This window comes from Triturus cristatus, chromosome 10 (genome assembly GCF_964204655.1).
Source record: "Triturus cristatus chromosome 10, aTriCri1.1, whole genome shotgun sequence".
Taxonomy (NCBI): Eukaryota; Metazoa; Chordata; class Amphibia; order Caudata; family Salamandridae; genus Triturus; species Triturus cristatus.
In genome coordinates this window covers 1,209,729,959-1,209,757,711 of record NC_140593.1, presented here as the reverse complement: position 1 = coordinate 1,209,757,711, position 27,753 = coordinate 1,209,729,959, and the positions used below count along the sequence as shown (strand labels likewise).

Sequence of the window (27,753 nt, the reverse complement as noted above, 5' to 3'; positions counted from 1 at the left end):
CTCCATTCTGGCGGACGTTATGGTAACAATTATACAGGGAACCTAGGGGTCTGAGTTTCACACAGGAGCACACAATTCACAAAAAGATTCAGCAAGCTCTCTAACCCAGAGAACTCACACTCACTTGCCTAGTGCCACACACCATTCATCCACACACACAACCCTCCCCTCGGACTGGTAAGGCAGTTTCTACCACCCCTGATTCCTCAACCTGACCACCACGTGACACAGGTACCAACTCTGGGCGCAGGGCGGGGGACAAATGTACAGGACACTATTACGCTGCCACCACTGGATCCCACCCTCTGGTGAATCCAGAAACACAATGCACTTAGGGGGATGATCTACCCTCCCGAGCTAGGGACACCTAACTCACAGTGCACAAAACCACATTTCCAAAGAAATGACAATTAAAAACAATCTTAGAACAATAATCCCTATACCATGTGATTTATCTAAATGCAGAGTTTTGTAGTGCGGCCAGTTGCCGCTGCGGTACAGCGCAAACGCAAGTCCAAATCCCACCGCTGATCACCAATGTTAGAAATGGGATTTCTGGTTGGCTGAGGCTTGCGCCAAAGCCAGGCAGAAACCACCACTCTAGTCAGGGCTGGGGAGTTACACGCCAAAGATAACCCCTGCTCACCCCCTTGGTAGCTTGGCACGAGCAGACAGGCTTATCCCTGAGGCGATGTGTAAAGCGTTTGCGCGCGCACCCAGCAACAACACCCAAGGCCCACCACAAAGGAAACTCCACACAAGGTATTCTATAAAAATAACCTTTGTATTATACACAACACTTTAGATAAAAACACACACTCTACAATGTGCCAACAGGCACGGGCCGAATTTACAAGGGATTATATATACAGGGGACAGGGCCACATGGACCACTGTCAGGAATTAGCACTTTTTAGAAATAGGAATAATACTTTAGACCATAGCACTTACAATCACTGTAGCACTAAAATAGAACATGTAGCACCCAACCAGTAACTACTGGCGCAATAATGACCTCAGCGTCATCACACTAGCATCAGGTAAGTATACCTGTAGGGGTCTAAGCAACTAAACACACGATGCATAAAATACATTCAGCGGTGTAAAGCAAAGCACATGACGCATAAACACATTCAGAGGTGCAGGAAAGGTACAATGGCGCAAAAACTCACATTAGCCACTATCTGTGGCAGTCCCTGGGCCAACTGGCCTTGAAGGGGCAAGGACGCCCTGTGTCCCAATGTCAGGGGCAAGGCTGCGCAAGCTGCGCCAGCCAAAGTGTACCGGGGCACAACCTAAACGTGGCAGCTGCCCACTAAGTGCTGGGCAGCTGGGGGAAAGGAACCTGGCACCGGCGTGCCTCCTGAGCCCTCTCTGGGCTCGGGGTGTCCTCCGACAATGGAGGCGCCTCGTGGGCTCAAACAACTAGGAATGCCCCCCTAGAGCCTCCGTGGCTCAAGAAACAATGTGCCCCTTGTTGGAGTCTCACAGACTCTATCAAAATTCCCCCGGTCGTTGGGAGCGTGCAACGCTCTAAATTGTACAATGGGGGCCAACGTTGGAGCCTCGTGGGCTCTGTAGCAAGAATGCCCCCGTGTCCGTGGGAGCGGCCCGCTGCCTTCCGGGGCCGCTCCGCTGGTCAGGAAATGCCTCCCAGACACGTTGTAGAGCCGAGCGCGGCTCCAAACTGACCAAGGCTCCCCGTCGTTGAAGTCCCACACGGGGGACTCGTGAGCCTCGCAGGCTCTACTCCCACAGATGGCCCCCTGAACCTTGCTGGCTCTGCGATAACTGGGGGGGGGGGGCGTTGCAGGCTCGTTAGTTAGTGCGAGCCCCGTTGGAGCGCACCAGCGCTCCGTAACAGAACAGGCGGCCCCGGGCACCCTCCCCTCACTCACCGGAGCAACGAGGCGGTCTCTGGACGCGGCGGGAGGCTTCCTGTTCCCCTCCGGCGGCGCTGCTCCCGTCCTCTTCTCTGCTCGGGTGAGGGCACCGGGGCGCAGGGTCGGCTCCTGCCTGCTCCGGGGCCCAGAAAACAACCGCGAGTCTTTCGGAAGGAGGCGGGGTAGGCTCCCGCCCTCCTACTTCCGGTTGTCCCGGCGTCCCGCCCCCGGCCTGCCTGACTTCCTTCGAGCCCGGCCGCGGCGGTGATCTTCTCCTTACACCGAAGTGCGGGGTGGGCTCCCGCCTTCGTATGAACGTCAAAGAGGAGGAGATAAGCGGGGTGGGCACCCGCTATAAATTAAAGGCACCAGAGGCTACCAGAACGCGGGGTGGGCACCCGTTATAAATAAGCACCAAAAGCGGGGGAATCCCCTTTTCAAAATGCGCGCAGCCCCAGGCTGCAGGGAAACAGAAGCGCTACCCCTCAAAGGTTGCCAAAAAGCGCTCCCAGGCGCTAGGTCCCACAAATCAAGCGCTCCCAGTGCTTTAGGGACAAATAAAGCGCTCCCCGCGCTTTAAGCAGGATAATAACAAAGTCCAGCAAAAAGTCTCCCCTGCACACAGCAAGGCAGGGGTGGGGGCAAGGCTGGACCCAGAGCCAGCTCACTGGGCCTCCAGGCAGGGAGGTAGTCCAAGTGGCGGTCCTCTGGTCCAGCAGCAGCAGCAGCCCCCCTCAGGTAGGATCCTGGCAGAGAACAGTTTCTGTGGGGACACAGCCCCATTTTTATACATGCAAACCCTTTGTTCTGGGGTCAGGGTGAGGGGGAAAACCAGTCGCAGCTGGTTGGGGAGCACCCTTGATGTGCTCAGCCCCTCACTCTATTCACTGGAAGGGCTAGGGTCGTCAGTCGCACCACAGGGGGCGGGGCCAGCATTGTGTTTGGAAAACCCTGTCCTATTCAGGACCCAGGTGGACTCCTCCCACCCATCTAGCTGCTGATCTCCCCATTCACCACTGGGTGACTCATCCTGACACTGGGGAATCCCTAGCCCGTCACATGACACGACCAGCCAATCACGCGACAGACACACTGCACACAGAAGTGCCCACTTCTAGAAGTGGCACTTCCACACTAGGTACATGCACGCCGCACACATCATCGCGCAGCATTCACTCCCACGAGTCCGCACATACCAAACTCGGGCCTGCACACCCCACGCATCAGGAACTACTAGGGACACATACATTCCCCATGCATTCCTATGGGAGGGCAGGCCTATCTCACCACATGCACTCAGAGCACGCACGCACTTTACCCTGGGACACAGGGAAAGTGCGCAGAGACCAAACAATCACCATACCCAGTCACCAATAAAAAGCCAAAAAGTCCAGGGGTGAACCTGCCAGAAGGGCCAAGTCCAACACACCAGAGACAGAGGCCACAGGGAGTGTGGTTGCACCAGAGACAAAGCCCACAGTGAGTGTGGTTACACCAGAGATGGAGGGCCACCTTGAGTGTGGTTGCACAAGACACAGAGGGCCCCGGTGAGTGTGGTTACACCAGAGATGGAGGGCCACAGAGAGTGAGCTCAGAGCAGAGACGGAAGCCCACAGTGAGTGCAGTTACACCAGAGACCGAGGGCCACAGTGAGTGTGATTACACTAGAGACAGAGGCCCCAGTGAGTGTGGTTACACAACAGACGGAGGCCTCAGTGAGTGTGGTTACACCAGAGATGGAGGTCACAGTGAGTGTGGTTACACCAGAGACAGAGGCCGCAGTGAGTGGTTTTACTCCAGAGACAGAGGCCTTAGTGAGCGTGGTTACACTAGAGATGGAGGCCACAGTGAGTGTGGTTACACCAGATATGGAGGGCCACAGTGAGTGTGGTTACACCAGAGACAGAGGCCTCAGTGAGTGAGCTCACAGTAGAGATGGGTATCACAGTGAGTGTGGTTACACCAGAGATGGAGGGCCACCGTGAGTGTGGTTACACCAGAGATGGAGGCCTCAGTGATTGAGCTCACAGTAGAGATGGATGCCTCAGTGAGTTTGGTTACACCAGAGACGGAGGTCCACAGGGAGTGTGGTTATACTAGAGACGGAGGCCTCAGTGAGTGTGGTTACACTAGAGACAGAGGACACAGTGAATGTGGTTACACCAGAGATGGAGGGTCACAGAGAGTGTGGTTACACAAGAGATGGAGGCCTCAGTGAGTGTGGTTACACTAAAGACAAAGGCCACAGTGAGTGCGGTTACACTAGAGACGGTGGCTTCAGTGAGTGTGGTTACACTAGAGACGGAGGTCACAGTAAGTGTGGTTACACTAGAGATGGAGGCCTCAGTGAGTGTGGTTATACTAGAGACGGAGGCATCAGTGAGTGTGGTTATACTAGAGATGGAGGTCTCAGTGAGTGTGGTTACACTAGAGATGGAGGCCACAGTGAGTGGGTTACACTAGAGATGGAGGCCTCAGTGAGTGTGGTTACACTAGAGACTGAGGCCACAGTGAGTGTGGTTACACTAGAGACCGAGGCTGCAGGGAATGTGGTTACACCACAGACGGAGGTCACAGTGAGTGTGGTTACACCAGAGATGGAGGTCACAGTGAGTGTGGTTACACTAGACACTGTGGCCACAGTGAGTGTGGTTACACTAGAGACTGAGGCTGCAGTGAGTGTGGTTACACTAGAGACAGGGCCCACAGTGAGTGTGGTTACACCACAGACGGAGGCCTCAGTGAGTGTGGTTACACCACAGACGGAGGTCACAGTGAGTGTGGCAACACCAGACACTGGGGCCACAGTGAGTGTGGTTACACTAGAGACTGATAGTTCAAAAGGACAATGGTCTGGTGATGTCAGAGATCCTCATGTAGCGGAGCTACAGTTATTGATTTAAATAAATAATTCAATAGTATTGGTGATATGTAGAACTTAATTAGATCCAAATTTGAAACGTATGCAAGGACACAGGGGAGTGGAGGAGGGCATCACATTTTATTTAACATCATAAAATGGAGTCGCTTCCATTCCTACTATTTTTGCATTTTAAGAAAGTGTATATTGTATATACAGTGCTCACACATACAAAAGTGAGGGTGCGTGAAGTGAAGTGCTTAGTGACAGTAAAAACATTTCATCGCATTGAGAAACAGGTCAAGAGAACCCAATTGGTTTAGACAATGTTAAGAGAACTTTGAAATTGTGGTCGACGGCGTTTCGATCTTAGTAAGTCAAGATCATCATCAGGACAAAGTAAGTGCGAGCACGTAAGATTACGCGGGACCGTAGTGGTAGAATCCAAGACCTGCACAGATGGTCGAGAAGCCCCAAAATTACGATAGAACGTGTTGGCAGGGGCATGAAAAGGAAGGACCGTCCCAAGGGCGTTGTATGGACAATTATCACAAGAGTCAAAAACAACGGAGTGAAGCCTTAATCAGTCCGTGTTCTGCGGCGTGTTATTGGCCCAAGGCGTGTGATTGACCCGGGAGTTGTTGGCACACCACAGACGGAGGCCTCAGTGAGTGTGGTTACACTAGAGACAGAGGCCTCAGTGAGTGTGGTTACACTAGAGACAGAGGCCACAATGAGTGTGGTTACACTAGAGATGGAGGCCTCAGTGAGTGTGGTTACACTAGAGCCTGAGGCTGCAGGGAATGTGGTTACACCACAGACTGAGGACACAGTGAGTGTGGTTCGACCAGAGATGGAGGTCACTGTGAGTGTGGTTACACCAGACACTGGGGCCACAGTGTGTGTGGTTACACTAGAGACAGGGGCCCACAGTGAGTGTGCTTACACCAAAGACAGAGGCCTCAGTGAGTGTGGATACACCACAGAGGGAGGACACAGTGACTGTGGTTACACCCGACCCTGGGGCCACAGTGAGTGTGGTTACACTAGAGACTGAGGCTGCAGTGAGTGTGGTTACACTAGAGACTGAGGCTGCAGGAAATGTGGTTACACCACAGACGGAGGACACAGTGAGTGTGGTTACACCAGAGATGGAGGTCACTGTGAGTGTGGTTACACCAGACACTGGGGCCACAGTGAGTGTGGTTACACTAGAGACAGGGACCCACAGTGAGTGTGGTTACACCACAGACGGAGGCCTCAGTGAGTGTGGTTACACCACAGACGGAGGACACAGTGAGTGTGGTTACACCAGACACTGGGGCCACAGTGAGTGTGGTTACACCAGACACTGGGGCCACAGTGAGTGTGGTTACACTAGAGACTGAGGCTGCAGTGAGTGTGGTTACACTAGAGACTGAGGCTGCAGGAAATGTGGTTACACCACAGACGGAGGACACAGTGAGTGTGGTTACACCAGAGATGGAGGTCACTGTGAGTGTGGTTACACTAGAGACTGAGGCTGCAGTGAGTGTGGTTACACTAGAGACTGAGGCTGCAGGAAATGTGGTTACACCACAGACGGAGGACACAGTGAGTGTGGTTACACCAGAGATGGAGGTCACTGTGAGAGTGGTTACACCAGACACTGGGGCCACAGTGAGTGTGGTTACACTAGAGACAGGGACCCACAGTGAGTGTGGTTACACCACAGATGGAGGCCTCAGTGAGTGTGGTTACTCCACAGACAGAGGACACAGCGAGTGTGGTTACACCAGACACTGGGGCCACAGTGAGTGTGGTTACACTAGAGACTGAGGCTGCAGTGAGTGTGGTTACACTAGAGACTGAGGCTGCAGTGAGTGTGGTTACACTAGAGACTGAGGCTGCAGGAAATGTGGTTACACCACAGATGGAGGACACAGTGAGTGTGGTTACACCAGAGATGGAGATCACTGTGAGTGTGGTTACACCAGACACTGGGGCCACAGTGAGTGTGGTTACACTAGAGACAGGGACCCACAGTGAGTGTGGTTACACCACAGAAGGAGGACACAGTGAGTGTGGTTACACCAGACACTGGGGCCACAGTGAGTGTGGTTACACCAGACACTGGGGCCACAGTGAGTGGGGTTACACCAGAGACTGGGGCCACAGTGAGTGTGGTTACACTAGAGACAGGGGCTCATAGTGAGTGTGGTTACACCACAGACGGAGGCCTCAGTGAGTGTGGTTACACCACAGACGGAGGACACAGTGAGTGTGGTTACACCAGACACTGGGGCCACAGTGAGTGTGGTTACACCAGAGACTGAGGCTGCAGTAAGTGTGGTTACACTAGAGACTGAGGCTGCAGTAAGTGTGGCTACACTAGAGACTGAGGCTGCAGTAAGTGTGGTTACACTAGAGACTGAGGCTGCAGTAAGTGTGGTTACACTAGAGACAGGGGCCCACAGTGAGTGTGGTTACACCACAGATGGAGGCCTCAGTGAGTGTGGTTACACCACAGACGGAGGACACAGTGAGTGTGGTTACACCAGACACTGGGGCCACAGTGAGTGTGGTTACACTAGAGACTGAGGCTGCAGTGAGTGTGGTTACACTAGAGACAGGGGCCCACAGTGAGTGTGGTTACACCACAGACGGAGGCCTCAGTGAGTGTGGTTACACCAGACACTGAGGCTGCAGTGCGTGTGGTTACCCTGGAGAGAGGGGCTCATAGTGAGTGTGGTTACACCACAGACGGAGGCCTCAGTAAGTGTGGTTACACCACAGATGGAGGACACAGTGAGTGTGGTTACACCAGACACTGGGGCCACAGTGAGTGTGGTTACACTAGAGACGGAGGCCACAGTGAGTGGGTTACACTAGACACTGGGGCCAAAGTGAGTGTGGTTACACCACAGACGGAGGACACAGTGAGTGTGGTTACACCAGACACTGGGGCCACAGTGAGTGTGGTTACACCAGACACTGGGGCCACAGTGAGTGTGGTTACACTAGAGACTGAGGCTGCAGTGAGTGTGGTTACACTAGAGACTGAGGCTGCAGGAAATGTGGTTACACCACAGACGGAGGACACAGTGAGTGTGGTTACACCAGAGATGGAGGTCACTGTGAGTGTGGTTACACTAGAGACTGAGGCTGCAGTGAGTGTGGTTACACTAGAGACTGAGGCTGCAGGAAATGTGGTTACACCACAGACGGAGGACACAGTGAGTGTGGTTACACCAGAGATGGAGGTCACTGTGAGAGTGGTTACACCAGACACTGGGGCCACAGTGAGTGTGGTTACACTAGAGACAGGGACCCACAGTGAGTGTGGTTACACCACAGATGGATGCCTCAGTGAGTGTGGTTACTCCACAGACAGAGGACACAGCGAGTGTGGTTACACCAGACACTGGGGCCACAGTGAGTGTGGTTACACTAGAGACTGAGGCTGCAGTGAGTGTGGTTACACTAGAGACTGAGGCTGCAGTGAGTGTGGTTACACTAGAGACTGAGGCTGCAGGAAATGTGGTTACACCACAGATGGAGGACACAGTGAATGTGGTTACACCAGAGATGGAGGTCACTGTGATTGTGGTTACACCAGACACTGGGGCCACAGTGAGTGTGGTTACACTAGAGACAGGGACCCACAGTGAGTGTGGTTATACCACAGAAGGAGGACACAGTGAGTGTGGTTACACCAGACACTGGGGCCACAGTGAGTGTGGTTACACCAGACACTGGGGCCACAGTGAGTGGGGTTACACCAGAGACTGGGGCCACAGTGAGTGTGGTTACACTAGAGACAGGGGCTCATAGTGAGTGTGGTTACACCACAGACGGAGGCCTCAGTGAGTGTGGTTACACCACAGACGGAGGACACAGTGAGTGTGGTTACACCAGACACTGGGGCCACAGTGAGTGTGGTTACACCAGAGACTGAGGCTGCAGTAAGTGTGGTTACACTAGAGACTGAGGCTGCAGTAAGTGTGGTTACACTAGAGACTGAGGCTGCAGTAAGTGTGGTTACACTAGAGACTGAGGCTGCAGTAAGTGTGGTTACACTAGAGACAGGGGCCCACAGTGAGTGTGGTTACACCACAGATGGAGGCCTCAGTGAGTGTGGTTACACCACAGACGGTGGACACAGTGAGTGTGGTTACACCAGACACTGGGGCCACAGTGAGTGTGGTTACACTAGAGACTGAGGCTGCAGTGAGTGTGGTTACACTAGAGACAGGGGCCCACAGTGAGTGTGGTTACACCACAGACGGAGGCCTCAGTGAGTGTGGTTACACCAGACACTGAGGCTGCAGTGCGTGTGGTTACCCTGGAGAGAGGGGCTCATAGTGAGTGTGGTTACACCACAGACGGAGGCCTCAGTAAGTGTGGTTACACCACAGACGGAGGACACAGTGAGTGTGGTTACACCAGACACTGGGGCCACAGTGAGTGTGGTTACACTAGAGACTGAGGCTGCAGTGAGTGTGGTTACACTAGAGACAGGGGCCCACAGTGAGTGTGGTTACACCACAGACGGAGGCCTCAGTGAGTGTGGTTACACCAGACACTGAGGCTGCAGTGCGTGTGGTTACCCTGGAGAGAGGGGCTCATAGTGAGTGTGGTTACACCACAGACGGAGGCCTCAGTAAGTGTGGTTACACCACAGATGGAGGACACAGTGAGTGTGGTTACACCAGACACTGGGGCCACAGTGAGTGTGGTTACACTAGAGACGGAGGCCACAGTGAGTGTGGTTACACTAGACACTGGGGCCACAGTGAGTGTGGTTACACTAGAGACTGAGGCTGCAGTGAGTGTGGTTACACTAGAGACTGAGGCTGCAGTGAGTGTGGTTACACTAGAGACAGGGTCCCACAGTGAGTGTGGTTACACCACAAACGGAGGTCCACAGTGAGTGTGGTTACACTAGAAACCGAGGCCACAGTGAGTGTGGTTACACTAGCGAAGGAGGCCACATTGAGTGAGCTCACTGCGGAGACGGAGGGCACTCCATGTTGACAGAAAAGGAGAGGACATGGACGCCGCCGTTTCCTGTTCTCCACCTCTCGCCTAGGCCCTTCTTTCTTCCCTTCTTCTGTTTCCTTTCCTCCTCGGTAACTCTCCCATGTCCCCACCTCTTCTTCCAGTCGACCTCCATGTCAGTTCTCTGTTATGGGTCTGTATTCTCCACACATCTCGAGTTCTCCCCTCTCCCCCTCCCCCATCTCATTCTCCAGTCTCAGACCCTCACGATAATCCCGATTGTGTCAGGAGCCAGAGTTTTCCCTTGAGGCCGCATTACGAGATTTACGGTAAAGCTGGCAGCTGTGGATTGTTCTCCTGATCCGTTTCCCCGTGACGAGAAACGTGTCCAATAAGGAGAGATCTGCACAGAATGAATGAAAACCCCATGGAGTGAACTCGCCTCCCCTGACTCCCGCCCCGCGCCCCCTCCGCATTTGCGGCGTGAAACTCAGTCGTAATGGTTCAGAAACGCTGCACCGGTCCTGACCGGGCTCCGCGGTTCTGGTAACTCCCTGGACTGAATTACTGCCTCGGTTTTCACTCAGGCTTTGTACTGAGGGCCCCGGGCCCCCTTTCAATCTCTGAGACCAGTGGGGCCCCGGAGGAATGAGTGTCTGGCGGCGATAAGTGCCTTCGCAGTTTCCGCACTGCTGCTGTTCCAAATGCAAACGTGGCTCTGTCTGTGAATACAATTCGCATCAATTCAGTCTCTTTAATCCTTGAAAGTTTTTTTCAATGTCCTCCGAAAAAGGATTTTCTTTTGTACTTTGGAAAATGATTTATTGTATCATTGTACCATTGTAGCATTTTGTTTTTACCATTGTAGCATTTTATGTGTGGTTAGTCCAGCTGAAACGTCTGGTGTCTACAGAATGGGCTGACACTACATTCATCCTCTCCCTCCAAACTGCCCTGATCCTCCTGTCCAAGTCACCCTCTTTCATAGACGTCCTCTGCTGTCCGATCTTATTCGTCCATGTTTCTCCCCAGTCTGCCCCGCCCTCATCTGTCCATCCTTCCTGTTCAGGTGCACACTCCGTCTTAGGGCCAGCCTCCCAGATAGAGCTAGCTGCAGGCTTGCAAAAACCTATGGTCAGCCTACTAAGAACTTCTAGTGGGCTTAAAGCCCGCCCACTGCTTGCCATGCGTTGGCGTCATTGTTATCTGTTTGCTTCTTATTCAAAGCTTGCCTTGTCATCCATCGTGTGTTTGACAATAGGGCGCGCTCTGCCCCGGTGGCTTGTGGGTTGTCTTTTAAAGGCTGGTTGTCTGCTGCCCTCAGCTGCTTCAGCTGAGCCAGGGACCCCGTAGAGGCAGGAGAGCCTCTACTTGGGGGGACATCTGTACTGCAACAGGTAGATTGTGAGAGGCTGACCCTGAACTCTAAAGGTGAGGTGGAATTAGTCCCCGGCACCCCAGGAAGCCAGGAGAACTGTGCAACGACTGGACTGGTAGAGTCCAGGATGGGATCAGGGTTTCGATTCTGGAGCCCCCGCTCGCGATGTTCAAGATTCCTCTGATATACCAAGGAATCCTGACCACGAGGAGCTGCATTACTGGCCACGTCCACTGTCCGGTGCCAGCAGGTTGTGCTACCACTAGACAAGCCACCCCACCATCTCAGCTACCCAAAGGGACCTAGTGTCTGTTGCATCACAGGTGCCTTGTGTTCTAGTGTTACACTTCGAAGCTTTCTGTCTTTGTGCTACATTTTAAAGTAACTTTGTATCAGTCTCTCTGAGCAGTGAAATGACACTGATTCTGGGACCAAGCTTCGCACCGTCTCCCCTGAGTTACGCTCGGCCTCCGCTACCACTGGTGAGTTAAAGAGCCCGTGTAACCAGCGTAGGCCCAGTAACCAGATCTGAGAGTCAGAAGAGGGAACGCGCATCCCATGTGCAACTGCCCGGTTCTCCCTGCACCCCACAGGGTCTGGAGTTTGTTACCTCTTATTCAACTCATGTTCGTCTTATTTAACTCGCTGCTCCTGTCACACCGTTGCCCCACCCCCCTTGTACCGTACTCTAGCTCTCCAGAATCTGCCCGGGCGACCGTTTTTACAATCCATTTTGCACAACTGTCCCAGCTCTTCCAACACTTCAACCCTCCTGCCTAACTCTTTCCTCATCTTTCCCACCTATTTTTTCCACTGCAACCATTGTACTTGCCCAGTTCTTAACACTCTCTGCTTCTCTTTCTTAGTTCCTCACCTCTCTTGTTCCCTTCATTTCCTCTTCCCCTCCATCTAACCTGGCCATCTCTTAATCGCCCTGGTCGCCCCATACAACACCACCTGCTCCTGTGTCCGCTTCACCCAGAGTCCGGTCTGTCCTGCGGATGCGCATGGACCACATGCAGTTCTCGCAGGAAGGCCTAGTTGCTTCAGCCAAGCCACTGAAGCTGAGGCGGGGAATTTTGGCAGCAAAAGGGTCACTTTTTAGACGTCAGAGTATCGGAGCCCTGTGAGAGCTCACCAGAGCTCACATCAAGGCCTCGGCCCATCGCCCACACAGCACAGCGGAGTTATTTTCTACCCTAGGGTACAGGGAGGGAGTAGAGATACTAGGGTAAGAGAACTGGCGTATAATAAGAGCTAGAGGTAGTATGATATATGCATGGGTCGGAATGCCAGGGTATAGGTAGCATAGGTATTAAAGTGTAGATCAAAATAGCGGTACACGGAGGAAGCACCAGTGTATAAGTAGTGGTAGGCGTATTAAAGGTTAGGGATAAGTAGACGTACAAGGGTATAAGCGGAGGTAGAGATATTGCATTGTAGGTAGAAGTGGATGTGCAGGGGTACAAGCAGGGGAAGACGAGCTAGGGTATGTGTAGGGTGGAGGTATTACATTGTAGGTAGAAGTAGATGTGCAAGGGTATATAATGAAGGGTAACGGTACTAACTTACTGCGCAAAGTTTATTTGGAAAGCAAGACGTTTCAGCCCTTTCTTGAATGTAGCCATCGAGGCGGAGTGCATAGACTCGTGGGCGAGGAGTCCATACTCTAGTTGTGTCAGAAAGTTTGCACCATTGTGGACTCCTTTTGAAAACTGGGTGTTTCTAAAGTAAGCATTACCATACTCTGAAGGGATCTAGAGCCACCGGATGCTTTTAGTTTGAGGCCTACGCATCGAGAGATTAAGGTGTGTAGGGTCTTGTGAGCAGTATACGCCATTTCGTGCATTGCTCTGGTTTTTAATTTTATGGTAAGATTTTTTTATGCTCTGTTAAAACGTGCCACATCATATAATACCGCTTTCGTGGGAGATTAAGGAAGTCCTGCACAAGTGAGTAACTATAGTCAATTTTTTAAAGCACCGAGGACTTAAACGAACCCCTCGGGCCTGGTTTAGAGTTTGGCGGACGGGTGCTCTGTTACAAACATGACGGATATTCCATATGCCTAGTGCACTTATAATAAGGCGTGGAGGATGGATACTCGTCATGTTTGTGAAGAGTGTCTGTCTCCTAAATTCTAAATCAAGCCCCTAATGTTCAGTTCTGGAATAAATTTACAAATCCCCTGGAGAGTCTCATCTTATAGCGTGCACCCTTGTCAATCACATTCAGAATGTGAAATGCATGGTCTCCTACTAGGAGTAGGCTAGCCGGCTGTGTCGGCGCTGCACCCCTTTCTGAAACCATGACTGATCTTCATTAAAAATATTGATAACAATGTTGATTATTGTGAGTTGTACTGGAGCCCAGCGTTCTATAACCTTAGCCTCGAAGGGCGGGCCTGACACAAGGTGGATGTAATTTAGATCATTTCGTCCAGATAAAGGCTTCTTCAAAAGAGGAGAGAATTGGCCAACTCGGAGGTACTTTTGAAACACGCCTTGTGCTAAAGACAGGTTCACTACCTTGGTCCAGAGGGATAAGCTTTTGGCAATATTTCCACCAGGATTAGATCCATTAAATGGTTTAACAGTGTTCAAATTGGAAAGAATTACAATAGTTTCTACTTGTTCTTCATCCGACTTAAGGATTTTCTTTCTTCAAACCCAGAACCAGGTAGAGGAAGGGTTGGGTCATTCTCTATCCAATTTGTGAGGGGCTAAGATATCAAAAGGCTCATCCGCGCAGGTACCAAATAAAAATTTGGTGGTCTTCACATCATCGCTGGAACTGACATGAGGGAGACTGTTCAGAGCCAAAGCAGTGACATTTTTAAGCTCAATATTTTGGGTGTTGCTGAACCTAGCTAATTTCTTTTTATATTGACCAAACGTTTTGTTGAGTGAGTGGACCAATGAGAGCGGAATTAACTAATGGTCAGGGCTGTCAACAGGTATTGGATTTTCAGCAACAATCAATTTTCCCTAACATATTGTAAGATCCAGAGTAGAGCTTTTGATATGGGTCAGTTTAGGGCAGTGTTGGCATAAGCATTGTCTAAGACGATTAAGGACAACCGATTGACTGCTGTGTTGTTGGGACTCCCCCTAATGGTGGTTGAACTCTTGTGAGTAGATGTTTGTTTTAGAATGAGTAGATTCATTAGTGTTATGCTTTTTGCACTCCCAGTAAAGATAGGTTGTCACCAGGGGGTGGTATCGTGTATCAGCCCAGAACAACACACATTTTAGACAGATATGGCAACGTGATGGGGGCGGGAATAGAAATGGAGTTCCCATACACCTCGATATCCGGCCACCGACAAGGGTGACAGGATGCAGGTGTTGGATCTCAGTGGACGGGTTACTCCATCACAACGGTGACGGATACACCATCCGCCGAAATATAAATCCCATTGGATGTAATGGGATTTATATTTGGGCAGATGTATGAGATTTATATTTCGGCGGACGGGATATCCGTGACCGTTGTGATGGAGTAACCCGTCCACCAAGATCTAAACCAGGCCCTAAGTTCCCTGGCCACGCTTAAGCACAAAAATGAGAAGCTGGATGTGGTGACCTCCCCATACCCGGCTCATCCCTGGCATGCCTGTCGCTTTACCTGCTGGGCTCTCCGCTTGTCTGCTCGCTGGTTCTGGTGATAAATCCGGCTGAAGTTGGACACAATGACGGGGACGGGGAGGGCGATGACCAGCACTCCGCTCAAGGAGCATATGGAGCCAAAAATCTTTCCGGCGATGGTCATGGGCACCATGTCCCCATACCTAGGATAGGAGAGACAAAATTACGCGATGTTTACTAACTTGAGCTGACGTAGTTGTTTCCACACCATCATGTCCACTCCAGACATAGCCACTGTGCTTCTGCCTCTCCACCAATATTAAACAACTGCTTCATTTTTTTATAAGAGTATCAAACATCACACAACTGTTTCCATTTTGTGTTATAGCCAATATCACATAAGTTCTTCCCTCTAGTTCTATGGTATACCGTAGAACAAGGATAGCGCTGCTCTAACCCACACCTGATACTCACACCATGAGGCATTCAAAGACTCTGCAGACCCCAGGGGTCTCCCTGACTGACCAACAACTGACCGGTCTTGAAATTCACAGAAACAATGTGGTGCTCCAGTTTAGGACAGAGCTACTCAGCCCTTTAAAAACACTACATCACCGCACATTAACCATCCACAAATCAGCATCCTCTCCTTTATCTCTATTTGCTGAGTTTAAGCTTGCCTTTTCGCATATGTAGAGAGCTCTGTTGCCTTGTGGCTAGGATCGCGCTTGAGATATATCATATACATACAAACATACATTATTTTGAGCTAATCAACATGCTACCAAAGCAGCTTTAAGTCAGTCATACCCACAAAGAAATGTGTCTCAAATGTGGACTCAAATGCCGCAAATAGAAATTAACTTTGCCAAGGGATTGAAATTTAGTGTTACTTTTCTGACTGTTAGCATGTCAGCAAAGCTGCCATTGGTATTGGCTGGCCATGTTTGTTGTTGTTCGCAGATGATGCTGTTGTCAAAGAGATGAAACTTCAAGTCTGTGTGCTTGTAACTGATGTCTCAGCATCCCTCTCTAAGCCTGGAAACAAGGAGCTCAGAGTGTGGAGACACTCACTAGTCCTGGAGGGTGGAGAGATCCTTTCTAACCTAAGAAAGGAGTAGGGGGGATACGTCCTCCCGAAGCTGATCCAACAATACCTATGTATATGACGCCATGGGGGCAGGAGGTCAAAGGGGTGGCCCTGTAGTCAAACCTTCATCAAGGGTCCCTACCCACACATGCACCTGCTTGGCTCCAGCTCTACACGGCTTGTGGCCACCGTGGAGGTCATATGTTCCTAAACTTTGGGTCTTACCAAGAGTGGCACGTATAAACCTGCCAGGGCATGCAGTTGTTAATTGCATGCTACATATGATCAATCAATCGGGCGAATAGCTGCGTCACTTGGGGGTTGTTCCACAGTTGAATCCACCCTAACGACAGCCCCAAGTCACTTTGTATATATTACACACCCTCACTACAGCACTGAGCACCACATGTCACTTTGTCACAAATTACAGTTTACTTTTTGTCGTGACAGCCATGCAAATTTAATGTGGGTATTTATAAATGACGTAATTTATAAAACTTTTTGAATACCCCCTTTTTGGTCTCTATGTGTGTTGTTTATGACAATTTGTCTTCCATGTGAATCAACCAATGACTGGTCTAATGTTTTAAGAAATAATCCACACCCGACAGAACCAATTGTTAGTTTTGTATATGATTGCCCAGGTTCTGAGGGATACTGGGTTACCCCATTGTTACTATAACCAGATCATTTTAGGCCAGTCAGAGTAGGGCTGAAACACGTTGGCCGAGAAAGTGTAATAGAACCATTAAATCCTGCATTCCCTTCCATAATTTTGTTTTTACTGTCCCCATTCGCTCGGCTAATAAAGAGATTCCTTGGAGTGGATAAGGGATTTTTATCTTCTAGTTACGTCCTCAAGTGCTTTTTTTAAAAGCGCTCCCTGAAATACAGTCGAGCCCACCCTGACCTTTAAGTGCCAGGGTGAACCCGATGATGAAGGTGACACTAATAGAGTGTGGGAAGATGACATCATTCTTTTTTTTCCTTTCTCACTCCTAGCGGGGTGGAGTCCAGGTGTGGCAGGCACTTCCTCTCACTGCGCCCAGTGCCGTGAGGTGAGGAGCGATACTCTAAAGGTATTGTTAGCCCTCTTTAAGCCACCAGTACCAACTCTAAAGCCCTGATTGCTAGGTGCTTGGTATATTCCGACCCATGCGTGAACACCTTTTCACGCGCAGATCAGAATTAGAAGTCGGTAGGTATTTAACACATCAGATAATTATTGGATGCTTTAAATTCCTCCACTGTCATAAAATTTTGCCAGATCAAATATTCAACAGAGTGCAATATTCTGTCACGTTTAGCATTTCTAAACTGCAAAATGCATGAACTACTAATAGCTACTGCACAGTTTCATACGTCCATGAAGTGGCCGTAAAGTTTCAGTGATTTCAACAGTCGCAGCTGCTATCTAGAAGCAGCAGTGGGGCGGGTGGGGGTGAAGGGGAGGGGGGAGAATCGGGAAAAACTTACCTCTAGGCTGGCCGGCCGCCGCCGCCTCGCCTGTGTCCCATCCTCTTCCTGGCTTATTGTGAGGAAGCAGGAAACAGCAGGGTTCCCACGCTCCCCGCAGCCAATCACTATGCTGCAATGCAGCGTTGTGATTGCAGGCTGTATTGCAGCCTACATGGAGAACAGGGAAGTGCGCATGACTGTTTTTGGCGGCCCGAGAGGGCTGACCAAACAGTCATTGCGCACTTAGGAGTGGATAACCCACTCCTCCCGTGCTTCCAGGGCAGAGCAGCACCACCCACCCGCCCTCCCGCAACGCAGATGGACGCGAACCATAAAATGATAACTAAGTTGTTATCATTTTATGTTTCTAAAGTTGGCACTGCTGTAAAGCAGCGGGGCGACGCTCCTCCGCCATTGCAGATAGCCAGGCTCCCTCCCCGCAGCCAATCACAATGCTGCAATGCAACGTTGTGATTGGTCTGAGCGCCATGCCGTGGCACTCAGCCTGGGGCTGGAGGGGTGGGCATGTTCTCCATGCAGGCTGTAATGCAGCGTGCATGAAGAACAGGGAAAGTGCGCATGACTGTTTTGGGCAGCCCGTGAGGGCCGGCCAAACAGTCATTCCGCACTTAGGACTGTCTTACCACTCCTTCCCTGCTCTGCAGCCCCGCCCGCCCCCTCTCGTAAAGCTGCCGCCGCAGCAGGAGGACAAAATAAAAAATGTTTTCTTTTCTCTTGCTACTTCATGGCAGTGGGGCAACGCTCCTCCGCCTTAGCGGAGGAGCCACCACTGCATTTTTAGTCACTCCGTGCCAGTGCATCCACTTCTATGTGTCGCTTCTGCATTCTGCTTCTTGTGGCTTTCCACGCAGGTCCATCGTCGGTATTTCTCGCAGTGATCTCTTCCTGCTTGGACTTGAGGTGGGTGATAGTCTGACTACAGTACACCAACCACAAAACAACAGAGCAGCACAACTCGCCCGTGCAGCGCGTTCACACTGTTTCATCTGCGTACAGACAGAATAGCTTGGAAGGGCAGTGATACATTCTCTTTTTGCACAGGTGTTTCCTTTGCTTGCCAATAATTTCCATATATAAAAATGAAAACAGAATACTGAAATCATCTCTATATTTTAAACTGTACAAATGTATGCCACGCCCCTGCCAATAGTAGCCTCTCTTCTGGGGTCAACGGTTCATCACACCTGCCCTTCTTCCAGCCCCTCCAGTGTCTGGGCCCCCGTGCTCTCTGCCCCTCTCAGCAGACACTGTACATCTGTTGTTATGTGCAGGCGGCAGTGACGGTCTCTGTCCCCTCCAGTGTCTGGGCCCCTGTGCTCTCTGCCCCTCTCAGCAGACACTGTACATCTGTTGTTATGTGCAGGCGGCAGTGAGGGTCTCTGCCCCTTCAGTGTCTGGGCCCCTGTGCTCTCTGCCCCTCTCAGCAGACACTGTACATCTGTTGTTATGTGCAGGCGGCAGTGACGGTCCCTGCCCCTTCAGTGTCTGGGCCCCTGTGCTCTCTGCCCCTCTCAGCAGACACTGTACATCTGTTGTTATGTGCAGGCGGCAGTGAGGGTCTCTGCCCCTTCAGTGTCTGGGCCCCTGTGCTGTCTGCCCCTCTCAGCAGACACTGTACATCTGTTGTTATGTGCAGGCGGCAGTGACGGTCCCTGCCCCTTCAGTGTCTGGGCCCCTGTGCTCTCTGCCCCTCTCAGCAGACACTGTACATCTGTTGTTATGTGCAGGCGGCAGTGAGGGTCTCTGGTCCCTTCAGTGTCTGGGGCCCCCGTGCTCTCTGCCCCTCTCAGCAGACACTGTACATCTGTTGTTATGTGCAGGCGGCAGTGATGGTCTCTGTCCCCTCCAGTGTCTGGGCCCCTGTGCTCTCTGCCCCCTCTAAGCAGACACTGTACATCTGTTGTTATGTGCCCCTCCAGTGTCAGGGGCCCCTGTGCTCTCTGCCCCTCTCAGCAGACACTGTACATCTGTTGTTATGTGCAGGCGGCAGTGAGGGTCTCTGGCCCCTTCAGTGTCTGGGCCCCTGTGCTCTCTGCCCCCTCTAAGCAGACACTGTACATCTGTTGTTATGTGCCCCTCCAGTGTCAGGGGCCCCTGTGCTCTCTGCCCCTCTCAGCAGACACTGTACATCTGTTGTTATGTGCAGGCGGCAGTGAGGGTCTCTGGCCCCTCCTGTGTCTGGGGCCCTTGTGCTCTCTGTCCCTCTCAGCAGACACTGTACATCTGTTGTTATGTGCAGGCGGCAGTGACGGTCTCTGTCCCCTCCAGTGTCTGGGGCCCCTGTGCTCTCTGCCCCTCTCAGCAGACACTGTATATCTGTTGTTATGTGCAGGCGGCAGTGAGGGTCTCTGGCCCCTCCAGTGTCTGGGGCCCTGTGCTCTCTGCCCCTCTCAGCAGACACTGTACATCTGTTGTTATGTGCAGGCGGGAGTGAGGGTCTCTGTCCCCTCCAGTGTCTGGGGCCCTGTGCTCTCTGCCCCTCTCAGCAGACACTGTACATCTGTTGTTATGTGCAGGCGGCAGTGAGGGTCTCTGCCCCTTCAGTGTCTGGGCCCCTGTGCTCTCTGCCCCTCTCAGCAGACACTGTACATCTGGTATATGCAGGCGGCAGCGAGGGTCTCTGCCCCTTCAGTGTCTGGGGCCCCTATGCTCTCTGCCCCTCTCAGCAGACACTTTACATCTGTTGTTATGTGCAGGCGGTAGTGAGGGTCTCTGGCCCCTTTAGTGTCTGGGGCCCTGTGCTCTCTGACCCTCCCAGCAGACACTGTACATCTGGTATATGCAGGCGGCAGTGAGGGTCTCTGCCCCTTCAGTGTCTGGGCCCCTGTGCTGTCTGCCCCTCTCAGCAGACACTGTACATCTGTTGTTATGTGCAGGCGGCAGTGAGGGTCTCTGCCCCTTCAGTGTCTGGGCCCCTGTGCTCTCTGCCCCTCTCAGCAGACACTGTACATCTGTTGTTATGTGCAGGCGGCAGTGACGGTCCCTGCCCCTTCAGTGTCTGGGCCCCTGTGCTCTCTGCCCCTCTCAGCAGACACTGTACATCTGTTGTTATGTGCAGGCAGCAGTGAGGGTCTCTGGTCCATTCAGTGTCTGGGGCCCCTGTGCTCTCTGCCCCCTCTAAGCAGACACTGTACATCTGGTATATGCAGGCGGCAGTGAGGGTCTCTGGCCCCTTAGTGTCTGGGGCCCATGTGCTCTCTGCCCCTCCCAGCAGACACTGTACATCTGTTGTTATGTGCAGGCGGCAGTGACGGTCCCTGCCCCTTCAGTGTCTGGGCCCCTGTGCTCTCTGCCCCTCTCAGCAGACACTGTGCATCTGTTGTTATGTGCAGGCGGCAGTGAGGGTCTCTGGCCCCTTCAGTGTCTGGGCCCCTGTGCTCTCTGCCCCTCTCAGCAGACACTGTGCATCTGTTGTTATGTGCAGGCGGCAGTGAGGGTCTCTGGTCCCTTCAGTGTCTGGGCCCCTGTGCTCTCTGCCCCTCTCAGCAGACACTGTACATCTGGTATATGCAGGCGGCAGTGAGGGTCTCTGGCCCCTTAGTGTCTGGGGCCCCTGTGCTCTTTGCCCGCTCCCAGCAGACACTGCGCGTCTCCTGTCAGCAGGGCCTGTCTGCAGAGGCGGCACTAGCTGTCCTTGGGGGGGTTGAGGGGGGCGTCACTGTCGCTTTGTACATCTAAAGCCCTGACTATGAGGCTCGCGCGGATTCCATTAGCATTCATTGAACCTCGCGCCGGTCCCTGCTGACTGCTGAGATAGGAGGCCGCTAGCAGTCACAGGAAGTAATCCATCCCCTCACGAGACGTGTCGAGGCTCAGGGAATACGGGTGTTCCCGCCGTAAACACACAGCCCAGGGTCACCTCTGTCAGCTGGGCCTCGCTGTTATCAGACACTTGCGCCACTTGTCGACTACCTGCCTTTACTGCACTGACGCCCCCGTGAGAACTGCCTTTACTGCACAGACGGCACACTGCGTGCTGCCTTTACTGCACTGGCGTCCCCCTGAGAACTGCCTTACTGCACTGACGTCCCCGTGGGAGCCGCCTTTACTGCACTGATGCCCCGTGAGAGCTGCCTTCACTGCACTGAGGTCACACTTAGTGCTGCCTTTACTGCACTGACGCCCCTTGAGAGCTGTCTTCACTGCACTGACGTCACACTGAGTGTTGCCTTTATTGCACTGACGTCCTGTGAGAACTGCCTTACTGCACTGACGTCACACTGAGTGCTGCCTTTACTGCACTGATGTCCCCGTGAGAGCTGCCTTTACTGCACTGATGTCACACTGAGAGCTGCCTTTATTGCACTGGCATCCCCCTGAGAACTGCCTTACTGCACTGACGTCCCCGTGAGAGCCGCCTTTACTGCACTGACGTCACACTTAGTGCTGCCTTTACTGCAGCCGCGGCCCCGTGGAGGGAGTTCCGTGGGGCGGTAAGGCGGGGCGGGGGAGGGGCAGGGTGGGGGGTTCTAAAAACCGGAATATGGATAATTGCAGGTAAGTAAACAATTAAATAAATAAAACGAATTTCGTAGCGCGCGCTGCATTGCTCGACACAGAGTTGTGTCCCTCATTGTTCCAATACCAGGCATCACATGTCCATAAGCAGAAAAAAACACTATTACTACTTTCAAAAGACACTTACTAGAAATAAATGGTGTCTTGACATGGTGTAATTATTCCATGTGGACAAGATTCCTAAGACGTGCTATGTCTATGGCACAACAATTCACAAATCAATTAGTTCAATCGGTACCTAAATTGCCGATCGATCAACGCTACCCGTTAGCTGAAAAGGAAAAGGCAACGCATCCGATAAAGCCATATACACAAAATCGAGTCCATATATACATGCAGTAGATTGCCGTCTATACCGATGTTACAATTGGACCGTGTAATTATTATATGAGCGCTTTCTATACTTAAAGGTCTTTTGATGCCTGACCTAAGATGACGTCTGCTTTTTTTAACTTCTTTCATTTCCGTTGTCTTACATACCATGATGCGGAAATGCCTTTGGTTTATAAACGCGCGAGAAACACACACGCGGTACCTTCCTGATTCTGTTGAGCAAGGAGGCAGTGCTTGCACGTAAGTTGTCGGATACCTGTTTACGCGCAGAAGGGCGGTTTGTTTTGACCCTATCTTATTTAAATAGTCTGAACGCGTAATATGCATATTGTTCTACTGACACTTGATATATATATCGGTATACCGGTATTATGCTAGTCCGAGATGTCGCTTTGACGTCCTTTGTATTTGTGGGCTATTTAGAACATATTGAGTGCATTTTATTGGGCCATTTCCTTTATTTTTGATAAAACCCGAGTGTCTGTGTTGGTTATATTAGTGACATCTATGAAAATCACAATGACATTCAGTCATTTGTCATGTTGCCCCGTTTTTTCAAACGCGATAAGCACGATATTACTACTGCCGGATAGTATTCCATGTTTTTAACGGGACATTGCTAAGGAAAGTAACTGACTATCCGTTATAGCTATGGAGTCGTTTTTGTGGATATGGCTTTATCGGATGCGTTGCCTTTTCCTTTTCAGCTAACGGGCAGCGTTGATCGATCGGCATTTTAGGTACCGATTGAACTAATTGATTTGTGAATTGTTGTGCCATAGACGTAGCACGTCTTAGGAATCTTCTCCACATGGAATAATTACACCATGTCAAGACACCGTTTATTTCTAGTAAGTGTCTTTTGAAAGTAGTAATGGTGTTTTTTCTGCCTATGGACACTGGGCATTTTGTAACTGCTGACTCTTTTTATATTGCAGTTGGTGTCCATATATATCTCTTCTTTTGGACGTTTCTCATTAAATGTTTTGGGAAACGGCGCTGGAGTGCTTGCTCGAATTAGGTATATTTTGATTTAAATTAATTAAATTGTTTTGGTCACATGAGCACGAATTGGTGATATCACTCCATTTGAGATGGTCTCAATTAAAAATTAGACATACATGGTTCTTCTAATAAACTATTTTTCTACGGCACTCGGGTGTTGAAATCTTAAAGTATCTTCTCTATTTGGGATGTGCCTAAAGCTTTTATTCTTTTTCCTTCTCTTTATCTTTCTTTTGTCTTAATGAAGGAAGTTTAACGTTAAGTTATGACCCTGGGAGATATAGATATATATATATTCACTTAAAAAACCATAGGTTTCACACATGTAATAGTTAGCTGGACATTTCCCTCGTAAAAATCCAATGAAATTCCCCTGTTATAGTTAGTGCAGGCAACTATAACTCACGCGACCGCAATCCTCTGCTGATGACGTCAGATATTACATCACTGTATTTAGACACCTATTTACCCATGTCTTCTTCCATTAATCTTTAGCTATACATATATTACAAATATTTATTTTTCAGAAAGACACATATGTAATCAGTGATGTAATATCTGACGTCATCAGCAGAGGATTGCGGTCGCGTGAGTTATAGTTGCCTGCACTAACTATAACGGGGGAATTTCAATGTTTTTTTACGAGGGAAATGTCCAGCTAACTATAACATGTGTGAAACCTATGGTTTTTTAAGTGAATTTGCAAGGTTTTTTAAATGCTAATTCCTAACTATAACGTGTGTGAAACCTATGGTTTTTTTAAGTGAGTTTGTACGGTTTTTTAAATGCTAAGTTATGTATTTATTATTTTTTTTTTCAGGTTTTTCACCGGTGCCGCACCGTGCGCGCGCTGTGGGCTCTCGGTGCGCTTCGCGCACCGAGCTCCCACGATGCGTTGTGCGTGCCGTGCGTGCCGTGCGCGCCCGGTGCGCGCACCCCGCGCTTTTTCGTCAAAAAAATTAATGTTTTTTTCACCCTTGGGTGTCCTTCAGTGACCCCCTGACAAAGGCTAGGGGGTCAGGAACTGTCCACCCTGCCCCCTTTTCACGTTCTCCACCTTTGTTTTTCACTGCCTCAGACTGCGAGAGACAAAATGGCAGCCGACACTTCCTGATTTCGACCGATTCGAATGTTTACTGACATCTAACAACCAATCAGAATTGCGCTCGCGCACGTCACCGTGCGCGCGCTTATAGATATATATGTACCTTTAACTGAAGTTTTCTCAGGAACTACTGAACAGATTGACTCCAGATATTCAAAAGGCACATCCCTGACCTGAGGACTACCTCTCTGCCAAATTTCAAGTAATTCTGTTCAGCCGTTCGGGCTGTACCTTGGACTAAAGGTCCCTATGGAAAAATGCATGGGGAAAACGTGTTTTGGGACCCCCCTTTTTTCTCGGCTCCTGCTTGACTAATCACCCCGAGACTTTCAGGGTAGGAGCGGAGCGGAGCGGAGCGCCCCACCTATTTTGAAAAATTCACGAGGATTCGTCAACCGGCGCCGAAGTTATTCAAAATAGAATTTTCAGATTTCCTATGGAAACACGGTCCTAACTATAACTATCTACTGGCGACCGCCAGTTGATAATATATATATATAATATATATATATATATATATATATATATATATATATATATATATAATTTTCTTTTGTACAGAATTTGGATGCTCTGTCAATTTGTCTCTGTCCTGATGATGACCTTATACTGACAAAGCGGTTGAAACGCCGTCGACATATTTGTGGCCTGTGAATTAATTGAGGACACATTATTTGTTTTTATGTTGTTCCTTGTTGCTGTGACGTATTTGTGTCTGCCACTGCTTTTGGTCTTTAAACATTCATTAATTCTACCAACGCTTTGTATAGAGCTCCACTGTCTCTTTTTCTTTTTTAAAAAAATGTGTTTATTGTAATAAATTTGTATTTTTGATAATTATATACACAAGGGTCACGTTTGCCTTCTGTTTCCTTTTTCCTACTCTAATTTTTGTGATGATTATTAATATGTTATTTGTTTATTAAGTGTAATTTGTTGTATGAGTTCTTGAGGTATTGTTTGGATTAAACAGTGATTGCCCCTGGTTCAGGAGCTTTTGGGCCGCCCCTGTGGTTGGTAATATTTACTGTACTGACGCCACATGGACATCTGCCTTTATGGCAATGACGTCCCCATGACAGAGCCTTTACTGCGCTGACGTCCCATTTAACGATGCATTCACTGCAATGACGTCTCACTGAGTTCCAGCGCTTTAAGTGGGATGAAAAAACTCGGGGGTCTCTCAGAGGGGCGTGTCTTAAAATACTGATTAGCATTATGTGCCGCCCAACTGATATTTTCATGCTTTTTTCTGTCTTTGCCTCCAGATATATAATACATATAACGAGCAACATTACACCTACATCAAGCCAGGACTATTGGGTTTGTCAATGGTTGTTAGTTGCATATGATAAATAAGCAACAAAAGTGGCAGCTTCGTGTAAAATAGTTAAAATGCTTCAGTTCTGAAATGATGAGACTGTGATAGAACCGTAACGAGTCTCATACATGAAACGGCGGTGAAGGAAGCAGGGGCGTTTCTACCATTAGGCAAGACTAGGCGGCCGCCTAGGGCGGCAAAAAGGGGAGGGTGGCAAAAAACATGAGTTTGGGAATATCTAATGCATTCATTCTTCTAGTCTGGATGGCAGGGGGAGAGAGTGATGGTAGTAAAAGGGAGGGGAAGGCATTTTTCAGTTCTCACCTAGGGTGGCAAAACACCTAGAAACGGCCCTGGAAGGAAGGAAGGTGCTGCTGCGAAATTAAAATGATTTTTTTTCACCCGGAGGGTGAGGAGAACGAGAGCCCGAAAGGGACCCGTTTCCGCACCTGCTTTTGAAAGAACTGCATTGGCGGTGCTGAGCACCGGCACGACCCGGCCCACTCAAAGCCCTGCTGAGTCCTATCTTTACTGTAGTGACCACATTGACAGCTGCCTTTTCGGTAATGACGTCCCCATGCCCATAAAGCTGCTTTTACTGCAATGACGTTCCATTCAACGATACATTCACTGCAATGACGTCACACTGAGTGCTGCCGTTACTGTAGTGGCGTCACATCGACAGCTGCCTTTACGGTAATGACATCCCCATGATAGCTGCCTTTAGTGCACAGACGTCCCCTTGAACGCTGCATTCACTGCAATGACGTCTCACTGAGTTATTTCATTACTGTAGTGACCCCCATCCTCAGCTGCCTTTACGACAATGACGCCCCCATGACAGCTGCTTTTACTGTACTGACGCCACATCGACTGTTGCCTTTACGGTAATGACGTCCCCATGACAGCTGCTTTTACTGCACTGACGTCCCATTTAACGATTAATTCACTGCAGTGATGTCACATTGAGTGCTATCTTTACTGTAGTGATGCCACACCGACTGTTGCCTTCACGGTAATGACGTCCCCATGACAGCTGCCTTTACTGCAATGTCGTCCTATTTAACGATGCATTTACTGCAATGACGTCACACTGAATGCTGCCGTTACTGTAGTGGCGTCACATCGACAGCTGCCTTTATGGTAATGACGTCCCAATGACAGCTGGCTTTACTGCACAGACGTCCCCGTGAACGCTGCATTCACTGCAATGACGTCTCGCTGAGTTCTGTCTTTACTATAGTGACACCACATCGAAAGCTGCCATTACGGTATTTGCGTCCCCATGAGGGCTGCCTTTACTGCACCGACGTCACACTCACTGCTGCCTTTTCTGTTCTGACGTCAGAGCAAAAGCTGCCTTTACGACAGTGACGTCATGACGCGAGCTGCCATTACTGCACTTCGTCCCCGTGAGCGCTGCCTTTACTGCGCTGACGCCGCCTTCACTTATAGGCACTGGACGTCGGGGTGCCGGGAGTGCACGCAGCACCCCAAAATAACCACACTGTACTTTCAAAGGTTAATGGCTAATAAAGACGCCTTTTTGTGTTGTTTTTAACCTGTCACATTTGCTGTGCGTTCCAAGAGAGTTCACAATCCGGGCTATGACTTCAGACCAGTCGCTGCCTCGTCTTGTCACATGGAGGTCGGAGTTTACTTTTCTTTCTCTGACTGCAAAGCTAACGGAGTTCGGTCAATCGTGTTGGGGTCCAGGGGTGTGAAAGCAAAGGCTGTCCGTTTTTATTTCTAATACACAAAGTGTAAATACCTGTAAAAGAACTGTACAACTATTTCAATTATATATCAGCAGGTAGGAATGAACAAATGAGGCATTTTTTGTAATTCTGCAGTGTGACGCAAGCAACATTTGATTAGGATAAAAAAAATATAAAGACATTCTGATATGCAAATGCTAGGCAATTGCTGAAGTTCTATTTCTACCCATGATTGCTTTTGTGATATAGTTTTAGCAGTAAAACTGCATGTCAGTGCACTTTATGTGACCATTCCAATGTGAAATGTGCGGTCTGTGAATGGTGATGGCTGCCACGCGATGCTTTAGTACACCCTCCAGCGGAGTGGGCGGGGCTTGTTCTTTGTGTGACGCTTGTTTTTTTTTACAATCCCTATGACTTCTGGGAGGAAGCGCTGATGGCAGCGCCCCTACTCCGAAAAGAGTTTCAGGACCACTGCCTCCAGAGCACTGACACC

At 50.2% G+C, this 27,753-nt stretch overlaps 1 protein-coding gene across 1 annotated transcript in view; it reads right to left on the bottom strand.

Moving 5' to 3' along the window:
• KCND1 (potassium voltage-gated channel subfamily D member 1) overlaps positions 1-27,753 on the bottom strand; it is a 793,973-nt gene that overhangs the window by 81,817 nt on the left and 684,403 nt on the right. The window contains exon 3 of the mRNA XM_085630298.1: positions 14,729-14,891. Within this exon, the coding sequence (XP_085486424.1) occupies positions 14,729-14,891 (163 nt within the window). The remainder of the gene's footprint in view (positions 1-14,728; positions 14,892-27,753) is intronic.